Below are 10837 nucleotides of genomic sequence, written 5' to 3'. Positions count from 1 at the left end.
ATCCAATTCCAATCCATTGTTATTTTAAGGCATGCCTTTGTTTTTGTGGGGTATTTTTGGCTTTATTAAATACGTAATGCAGTTGCCCTTCAATAGATTTGTTTGTCTGCTGGAATATTGACAATTATGACACTAACAACAAAGTCACACTCAATATGGATCCCTTATAGTCAAATAAGATCTGATCTACTAACACCACTTGGGTGTATGTGTCTTCATACACACACACCATGATGGATCAACCATGAAAAATATCGACTGCAGAATTACCGGTGGTTTACTGTAGACCAGCCCAAACTTGCATGATTGTCTGGACTGGGCACAGCTCTTGTTTGTGGTCTCCCACTGACTACTGAGTGGGCACAGAGAGGGGACAGCCTTTTTCTCCCCATAGGCCCACTGCCACCTCCTCATTTCCTGCTGGACCTCACCACTAGACACCTCCCCGACTCTAATTACCACAATGGAGTTGCAGTTCCAGCGGCAGTCCTCCCCAGCAGCACCCTATCCCTGCAATGAACCACACCGCTAATTGTTCCATTACATCAACAATAACGCATCTTAGGAAGAACAAAAGGGAGAAAAAAAAACACAGAGGTAGGGACTAACTTGACATGCTAATTTTCATTAACCCTGATCTTCCTGTTCTTTCATCATCCACCCTCCTCCCCTCATCTTGCTCATACAGGGTGGCGAAGCACTCAAATTATCCACAAGCATTCTAGCTATCACTAATTATCCAAAGAGTTCCTCATTAGGCTATTTCAAATCCAACCTTAGATCAACACTTACTCAGACCTCAGGGATTCTTGATTCCCAACAGCGGTTAAACAAACAATCAGTTCAAAGGATCAGGTATTCTACTTTAAGAGGAGAAAAAAAAAGCCAAGGGTAAACAACTGCTCACTTGAAAGAAATGACTCCAGCGGCTCCCCGGCATGGATGCCCCAATCTATAATTCATTTTGCTCAAATACATTCGATTTCTTTCTTAAATTGGGTCATTAAGTTATGAAAAGGTCTAAATACAAGGGTGCCAGCTTACACCCGACTAACGCTGTAGCTCTCGGCTCACTGTTGCCACGTCTCAGTACAGTGTGCAGCTCTCAGTAATGTGACAAACAGGTGAAGGTGCTGACCGGTTTATCTGTGTCAGGTCCTTCAGGTAGGTGCAAAGCTTTAACCAAAATCAGGTCAGGTTTCCTATAGTTGGTAATACTGGGTCAGTATTTATACCTAACAGGGCCAAGAGACAATTCAGGCATATACACCTAATAGGTTGTTTGCAAAGTGCATGTTACACTGTCCTTTGTTTCCCCTTACAGACCCAAACACCAGTCCCTCTGTGTGTTCCTTAGAGAGCTACTGCTATTGTAACCAATCACAATCTTAATGTGCAGTAATTTCAGTTGTCTCTCAGCCCCCATCCTCCCAACCACACTCCCTTAATGTCAGTGCTGTGCTCTGTGAAACACCACCAGAATTTGAGTCTGTCACTTAAAATATAATGCCGTCAGATCTGTTACTTTAACCTTGAAGCAATTAGCTGTTGCTGAGCCGTAATGAATCCTGACATCACTCCGCTGTGATGAAACCCCTAATTGCTCTGTAAAAATTGAAGCTTTTGACATCACTGCTGACAGACTTTTTTCTTCTCCGTTGTGCGGTCGCATGTGACGGCGCCTGGTTTGAAACTTGAAAGGTAGCGGAGCTTCTCTGCCATCAGCTGTCCTGTCACTTGACAAAAAGGGAGAGGGAAACTGGCTGGATTTGCTGAAATGATGAGGCCATTTAAACTATGATATGTCGCAGCTACAGCATCATTCAGCAGGACTGTTGCAGATGTCCGTGCTAGTTTGGGCTTAGCCATGAGGTGGGTGTTTATAGGATGACGAGCGGATGGCTTGCCACCGTGTCAACAAGTCTGTTCAGTGGTTACTTACTCCTCTAAACAACCAAACTTTAGGAGTATTTTTAGTTAGAGGCCCTACAGCAATGCTATAAAGCATCTATCATTTTAGCTGGAATTCTTACTTTTACCGTCCTTTTCTGCAATATTACTCAAGCACAGATTCATAAACTGTCTCTTATTCAGCACAGAGGGACTAGAGGTAACATCACCAGGTCAGAGAGAATGGCAACTCTGTCTCCCATAGGGGACGCTGTGATGAGCAATCTTTCTTAATCCTGTTTATAGGAAGTATTCTATATGATAAATAAATGTGAGGGCGACCCATAGGTCTGCTGTCATGGATTTTCTGCCATCTCAGAATTGTTTAAAACCATAAAAATAAATCTCCAGTTAATTTGATATCTCTTTTTACGAAACAATTTTACAAAACATGCATGAGCTATGGTCAAATTAAAATATAATCCATTGTAGCTCTATTTCATTATAATATCCACTTGTGAGTTGCCATGCATGGTAAGGTATTTAGCTTGATGAGCCCTACCAAGTTTGGTCGTGATAACTTATGAAATAAAATAATAATTACATTTTTAATATGTAGGCTTTAAAAATCTGCTACTCATGACCAATACGTGTGAATGGGCGAGTGGTAATTTTGCATCAAGTCTGTAAATGTTTTAGCTTGAGCATTAATGCTAAAAATATGTTTTTGTCCTTGTCTTAAACCATGTACAACGTTTTTTCTTTATACGTCGAGTTCTTTATACGAGTAGTTGCTATACAAAGACATCCACGCTATTTGGATGACACCATAAGACTTATATTCAACCTATCGCAATGCAGATGTAAACAGACTGCACATCTCCTTTTGGTGTCCATATCAATGTATTCCACTTCGTCATATTTGCTAAAAGTGTGGAAACACCGAGGATCACCGCTTGCAGCTACCGCTTACGTTTTGTTTTGGGTTTACAAAGTGGGTAGCACAACCTCCAAATGATTTTTTTATTATCTTCAAAGAGCGCTGATGATTGGGAAATGGGCAAGGAAACATACTAAACTGGAAAAAAATATGGAGGCTGATCATCTGGTCTCTCATGGGGCGGCCTTTCTGCGCAAGGAACTAAGAGCCTACAGCTAGAGCCTGTGCCACACAGCGGGCCCTTCACATCAGCCCATACTGGACTACCAACTTGATGCATGTAGCCTATGTAGGACTATAGGGTGGCAAACTAGAACAGCACACAACGATGAACCCGTCAAGTTCGTCGGTTTTAGGCATATTTCCAATGGAAACAGCAATACAGAAGTTTCAAATGTGACCTGACTTCACTGGCCTCTGACCAATAGCCTACAGTGCTTTAAATTCTCCTATAGCTTTTAAGCAAAAACAGTGGTGCAAAGAGCACCAAAACCATGGAGCAGGAGTTGATAATAGAGTAAGCGTACAAGGCGTATAGGCTACGATAACTTATTTTGGGGGGAGGGGAGGGGTTAAATTTGTGTTTAGTGAGTGACGTAGGAGATGTGATAATGAGAGGCCAAGGAGAGCAAGTGTTACCTCATTATTGTAATGAAAAAGATATCCCACCATTACATCAGTTGGAAAAAGTGGCAATTAAAGAGCCCAACAAGGTTCCTTGAGGCAAGAAGAAGAAGAAAACGACTCTCTAAAGCCCATCTGTTCTGGATAATATGCGCCATGTAAAAGAAAAGCCTAATCCTCTTCATTCAAGTCTGCTGCCCTTTTTCCACCAGTGATTGTGTTTTCTGAAGTATTGCTCATCCTCACCAAAACTCTGTTTGGCCTTAGCAGCCAAATCTTAGACAGTGATCACAGTTGTAAACCTGGTCAACATTAGAGATGATTCTGGATACCATCACCATGGATTACATTTTCTATAATAATCATTTTCTGTAATATTTCCTATATTGCGTTTGCATTTTTATCGGCCCAAAACATTATTCTCGCATATTTGACACATGACCTCTTTGTTGACTATCAACCATAAATTAACAAGTACTGATAATAATAATAATAATAATGAAGAAAGTATGAAACTCTAAACACTCTACTGGCACAGACGAGGAGTCCATCATCATAAATGCAAAATTTGTGCACGCCTGTCAGCCTCATGCTGCCAGTTTAGCTCAGAGTCACTGTGGCCCAGTTTGAGCTGACTGAAAGATTTCAGCTGCTTTGTTTGAGCTATAGGTTAAATTTGTGGATTTATTAAAAATCTGATTAGATAACAACGCCCAAATTACCTGGTACTATGAGAGGGATAGCAGCCGATTAATTCAGCGCTGCTGTATGGCTTAGGCTATTATTAATGAATTGGAACAGCCCGCACAACCCCCGACACCCCACCCCTCCCACCCGCAGAGTGCAATAAATAAATAATGTTGTAGAAGTCATGCATATGAACAACACGCGTCGGCACTGCTGCAATAATGGACAGAAACTGTAAGGTCAATATGGTAGCCTAATATTTTTCAACAGTTGCGGTAAAAATATATGACACGCCACAACTATTTTCACAATAATTTTCTATTGCTTACAAGGCCAAGAAGGGAGCGATTTATCCTCCTACAGCCTCTTATCCAAACGTCCTCTTTTGTAGCCTATAATATGCTTCAATCTATTATCCATAACCCTTGAGATTTAATGAGAACGGATACTGCATTTAGTGTAATTACTCTAAATAATAGTGTATATGGGCCATTCCATAATCATTCTTTAAACACACAGCACACTAATAATTCTCGGTCCGTTTTACCAATCTGGTTAAATGTGAAAACGCATTTAATAGGTCTGTGTGCTTACAGGCGCCATCCATGCACCAAAAGGCAGCATCAGAAAGGGAAACCATAGGGCTGCAGGACTGTTTTCATCAAAATGATTGAGAGAGTTGTCCATGCAATGAATGACAAGCAGACGGGTTAAACAGGCTACATTAACATGTGTTGCATGTATTAAGAAGCAGTCAAAGTTTATGTTTAGTGTTTAGTTTCCGTTGGTTCTTCTGGCAAAGTGATATTGGCCACTGGTGTCATGTGTTTGTGTGTCTGCGTGCGTGCCTGCGTGCACGTGAGTGTGCGCGCGCGCGTGTATGTGTGTGTGTGTGTGTGTGTGGCGCGGGGTGAGGGTGGGGTGATGTGCATGGCCGATTTGTTTAACTAAGTTAATAGTGAAACGCTTAAAAATAAAAAAAAATAAAAAATATACAAAAAACAAAAAACATACAAAAAACTTACAAAACTTGCATTGAAATGCAGCAGCGTTGCTTTCTCGCTATGGTCGTAATCAAAACCTGTCGCAAAAATAGCAACAGAAATGTAAATGCCAATTTTCATAAGGTAATAATTTCTCTAGCCTATTATGTCTAACGAAAATGTGATAAAAACGCGCAAGGTTATTTCTAAAACTAGGCTATATGCTATGATATTTTTCATGAGAAACTGAGGGAGGTTTGCATGCATTCGTCATTTTTTGTAGACCAGCAAAGGTCAATCTGGCTTAAACAGGAATTTCACAACACTGTAATAAGCAAAAGGTTCAAATGAAAGAAACCCAAACAAACGGGCCCCGAGGCGCTATGTACAGCCAATTCACATGAAGCGCCTGCTCGCCTATTCTCCGGGGGACGCGCTTATAGGACTTAGGCTAAATAAAATCAAAGTATTATAATAACATTTAATTACAGTCCCGCGCTGTATTGGTTTAGTTTTGCTCCTGAAAGCAACATTTTACCGCAGCAGGGACATTCAGAGCCAAACAGAAACGTTAATGAACACAGAAAACCTCAATAGTAAAATAGTCTTCATGGCCATTATCCCGGCGTAGCACTCTTAACAAAAAAAAAAAAAAAAAACTATAGCCTAGTATAGGCTACTTTTAACACATTTTTGAAGGGTGCTATAGAAGGATAATGCAAATATCATAAAACTATAAGCCCCTATATAAATTTTATATAAATATCACAGTGACACCATAGGACATCAAATAAGATGCCATAAAAATAAGAACCACAGACACACTAGGCCTATAGAAATATTATATTATTATAGTGATTTTTCGCCTATTTTAGTTCTAATAATTTATGTTTGGTTATTAAAACAGGCACGGAAATAGAGCTCAGATATTTAGTTTTTCGGGAAAGTTGGTAAAACAAATTCACTAACGGCTGTTGGTTATTGAGAATGAGCAGATTATCTGTGGAGTTTTTTTGGGGGTTTTTTTCCAAGCTTCTTTCCCTCAACCCCTGATCGCTCACGCTGAGAAATGTAGGCTTATTGTCTGCTCTGCTCCCAGAGAACAGCTGCTAAGCCAAGGCCAGTTTCCCAATACTGAACTAATCAAACCATTCATCCCTCCACCAATCAGCTGCTGCACATCCATGTATAGCCTATATGTAGAACCAGTGAGATGTAGTGGTAAATATAAATAAAAAGGCGGGTAAACTATGACCTCCAGTCGGTGATCATCAACCATTATAAACAAAATTCAATAAAATTTTCAGAAAAGCATTAATTCATAATTTTCCCCTTCTCGTATAACAAATTGGTTTGACACTTTCTGATTTTATGTCATAAAAATGTATGTCAGCCTAAAAAGTCACTGCAACCTTGGTAGATTTTAATATAGCCTAACTATAATCTACTAGGCTACTATTGTATAAAGCTTATCTTAATTAAAGGACAACCACGCAACTGATGTAAATATTTTGATTTTAAAAGTGACATATACGATTTTATTTGTGTACTAAATTATATGACTATACCAAGCACCATTGAGGGAAATGGCCTAATCCAACGCTCAGACTCTCTATAATATAATCTGTGGTTCAAACATTAGTTGGTTAATGTAGCTTCTGCTAAATTTTGCATTTGATTATATGCATCTTCTTCTCTGTTGGTTGTCAGGTAAGCCTGTATAGTCCTGTCCAAAAAAGTTGATGTACAAATGAAATTTTGACTCGGTTTTCAATAGAAGCGTCTGCAATGCATTTAGTATCATTACTTCTTTATTCATTCCGTTCTTCTCCATCTAATAAACTTTATAAGTTTATTTGCTAATGTAAGTGTATTTGTACAAAAGACAAACAAACAAACAATCAGACATGAACAGTCCCTTATTTTCTGTCACGGCCTCGACAGAAAGTTCTTTATGTCAGGACTGGGCTTAGGCTATTAGGGCCTATATTAAATACCTCCTTTACTTCTGTAAAATGTCTTTTAAGTGTCTTTTTTTGGGAACAAGTCCTGCAATGTGGTTTCGACGCAGTTACTCACATCACGTGTTCAACCAGGTTTCTGGTCATCGTCTTTTCGCGTCTTATTTTGTATTTTACCGCGGATGCGGTGTGCCGGGCATGGGGTTAGACAGGGGGTTTAGTGCCGGTTGCCCCCCCGGCCCAAGGCCATGAATGAGCACCCTCGGGACAAGGGGTCTCTGGAGGCTGGGATGCGGCGTGGAAGGAGTCCGGTACATACTGCTGTACATGGCTGCGGCCGCCGCGGCTGCTGTCGTGCTGTCCATGGTGCCCAGCAGGCTGGGGTGGTAGAAATAGGGCGACGGGAACATTCTCTGTAAGGCCGAGTAGTTTCCTGCTTCAGCCAGGAGCTCTAATCCGACCGCGGTTTGCCTCTTCCACTTCGTCCTGGAAATCAGATCAAAATACAACAGATGAATTATTTAATCAGTTCAGTCTCTGCGAATTCCCCAAACGCCCCTTAATTGGTACGCCGAGGCCTAATTATTGCAGGCACGAATTTGTGGTTAAGGTTTAATTAGGCAAAAAAAAAAAAAAAAAGAATATCAAGACACTATTTTGAGTTCTCCTTGATGATATGTTTTGCACCGTGTGTTTGGATTACATGAAAGCTTTATAGTAATCACTTGATAGGCCTACTTTTCCAGACCTGCATGCATTTTAACAATGGCTGCGCAAAAAGATAAATATTGCCCCTATAATAACCTATTAAAATAAACATTTATTTAGAGGATTCGGAGTTATAATATAAGTTATGTGAACGAGGTCTGCGGATAAGATACTAATTGTTTGACTCATTAGGGACATTTTCAAAAGTGATGCGGGGAGGCAAAATATGTATTATCAGCATAATAGTGTAGAATATGTATTTTGAGACACGTCCCAATTATCTCTAAGCCTTGATAAACTAACTTTTCAAATGAAATTGGGGCAATAATGTAGCGGTAAACACAAAGGTAAATAAACTGGGACTTGCAGTCGGTGATCATCACAAGACAAACAACCACCAATGTAGACAAAAATCAATGATATTTTCACAAAATCATTAATTTAAAATAGCATCTCCTCACGTTTTTTGCATGTAATACAACTTTATGTCCGACTGTGAATTTCCCATTAAGATTTATGTCAGCCGAAAAAGGTGGCTAAATTTATACAGCAAATACAAACACATTTCAGGTGGGTTTACCCTCCATTACATCCCTGAAAAAGAACAGCCTATTGCAAATAGTGTAGCTAATGACACCATCGCGATCACCAAAACAAATAAAATCCAAGTCTTGCATCATATGCCTATATTCCCTCTGTACTCATCCAGTGGATTTGCATGGATTAGTAATTGTGATCAAATGTGGTGTCAAAATAGGCCTGTCACACAATGTGATGGATGAAAATATAACCAGAAATCAGCAGCCAAAGTAATAAAATTCCATGTAATTATGAAATAGGCTACAGAATAAAGTGTGTTTCTTAAAGGGTTATTTTGGGTAATAATTAAATAACACCACAATGACTCCAAAAACCCTCTGATTTGTTTAAACAATAATAAAACAAATGTAAATCAGCATAAAGATCCCACATGTGCTACAAAGTTATTTAAAGCTGCAGATATTTGGAACATTTGACACACTTGAAGGATTTTTTTTTTCGCACCAAAAAGGCTTCTGCCATGGTACAGTTTTCTTGTACTACACAGAACCGTTTTTGTTTTGTTTTGTTTTGTTTTGTTTTTTTGCTGTATGTGGAGTGTTGATGAGCTGCTGCATACCGTCTGTTTTGGTACCAGGTCTTGACTTGTGTGTCTGTCAGGTTGAGAGCTGCGGCCAGGTCCATGCGGTCCTGCACACTGAGGTATTTTTGTCGCTCAAAGCTCCTCTCGAGCTGGTTGAGCTGGTGGTCGGAAAAGGCTGTCCGTGCTTTGCGAGGTTTTTTCGTGCGCACCGGTGGACTGTCTCTGCTACTGGAGATTTCCCGATCACCCTCTTCTTTAGTCCCTTAGCAAAGGAGAAATGCAATCATTATTAGTTGATGTACAAATGAATAAATTGCCTTATAAGCAATATAGGCCTATCCGAGTACAGGTCCAAAATATTTTTGTACTTTCTCTCAATATGGTGATTTATTGGGGCCTATAAAAACAAACAAATAACAGCAGAATATCGAGGCGTGGGGGCTCACAGTCTATATTAATCTATGCTTTGGCCTATAGTAAAACTTTTAACATCATGGATAAATATTAGCTGAAAGTGAAGAAATTGTGCTGAGGCACGTGTGGCAGAAAAGCAAACCAAGGGCAAAAAAAAAAAAGAAATGTGTATTTGTCACTTAAAGTTTTTTTTTTCCCAGAAAACGGGAAATCGATATGTCAATCCATCTCTATTTGTAGCTGTTTTTCAGTGCTCCATGATCCCCCCTCTAGGAAGAACAATAATCTCTCTAATTGACCCACTAGGGAGGCCCGCGCACGGGGAAAATCACCAGGCTTACATCTGTTTTCAGCTCTATTATACTAATAAAGGGAACAGAAACTGACGAAGACAAAGAATTATGACAGTTCAAAAGTATTCTTCTTCTTGTTAATATACCAAAATTATCATTGTTATTATTGTTATTATTATTATTATTAGGCTATTAGAATTGTTAGTAGTAGTATAGGCCTATATTATAGGTATTAGATAATATTATAGGCGAACCAAGGCCTATATCACACTGTTGTTTTGTTATTGTTTTACTGTTTTTATTGTTACTGTCGTCTTTATGAGGCTACAGCTATTTTGTGCTTTATATACAAATATACCTCAACTGCATAATGGTAAAACAGCCTGCATCATCTGCAATAACCTCAACAACAAAAGAGCTTTTTTCCCCAACTTCAGTAATAATTTGTTGCACTCACCGTTGCATTTCTTTTCACTTTGAATGTCGTCTCTTTTGTCCAACTTGCTTCTGTTTTCATCTTGTTCCAACTTGGGCCTGAACCCGTCCGGAGCCGTGGCACTTTCTGGTTTTGGTGTGTGATGCGGTGAGGATACACTGGTGCTGTAAGGTGCGCAGGCTGCCAGCGGTTTACTGTCGCCTAAAATGTCTTTGATTAAAAATGAAGAGGTGGCAGTCCTCGGGGCGCAGCCGGCCCCTGCGAGCGGCTGCTGCTGAGGCGACAGCGGCAAACTTTGCGGCTGGTTGTGGTGATGGTGGTGATGCTGAAGGCTGTCCTGGACCAGATGCGGATCGGCGGCGTGCTCCATGGTGACCGAGATGGGGGATGAGGGGGCTGTTCCCACAGTGTCTATCTCCGAGCATGGTGACGGGGTTGCCTGGCTCCTGAAATCCGCTGTCCTGCTGTCGCCGAGTCGAAAATCTCCGTTCATTAGCACGGGGTTACCAGAGTTAGAAGCGCTTGATAAAATAGTGTCTATCCCAAAACTCGACCCACTGGATCCTTCCATATTAAGAAAGGAGAGATCAAGTCTTCATAACAACATTGAGATGCTTTTCCTCCGCTGGAATAAACTGTGCAATATTAAAAGAAAACTCAATAAAAGCAAAATTAACTTTGAGTAAAAAAAAAAAAAAAAAGTTGACAAACCCAAGAGAAAAAAAAATCCACGTTTACACACAGCTCAGATAGCCTATGGTCCAAGATGTTGTTACAT

The 10837-nt window shown here is 40.1% G+C and overlaps 1 protein-coding gene across 1 annotated transcript; it reads right to left on the bottom strand.

Moving 5' to 3' along the window:
* Positions 1-7258: 7258 nt before the first annotated feature.
* On the bottom strand, positions 7259-10630 carry barhl2 (BarH-like homeobox 2). Its single transcript, XM_071536800.1, has 3 exons — positions 10081-10630; positions 8953-9178; positions 7259-7571 (listed from the first exon to the last, which is right to left on the bottom strand). The coding sequence occupies exons 1-3, from the start codon at positions 10628-10630 to the stop codon at positions 7259-7261; spliced, it is 1089 nt and encodes a 362-aa protein (XP_071392901.1).
* Between the last annotated feature and the right edge of the window lie 207 nt (positions 10631-10837).

This window comes from Centroberyx affinis, unplaced genomic scaffold, assembly GCF_046629955.1.
Source record: "Centroberyx affinis isolate AG114_WGS23_722 - 3 ecotype Tasmania unplaced genomic scaffold, CSIRO-AGI_Caff_v1 ptg002941l_1, whole genome shotgun sequence".
NCBI lineage: Eukaryota > Metazoa > Chordata > Actinopteri > Beryciformes > Berycidae > Centroberyx > Centroberyx affinis.
This window is presented reverse-complemented; position numbering and strand designations above follow the sequence as displayed.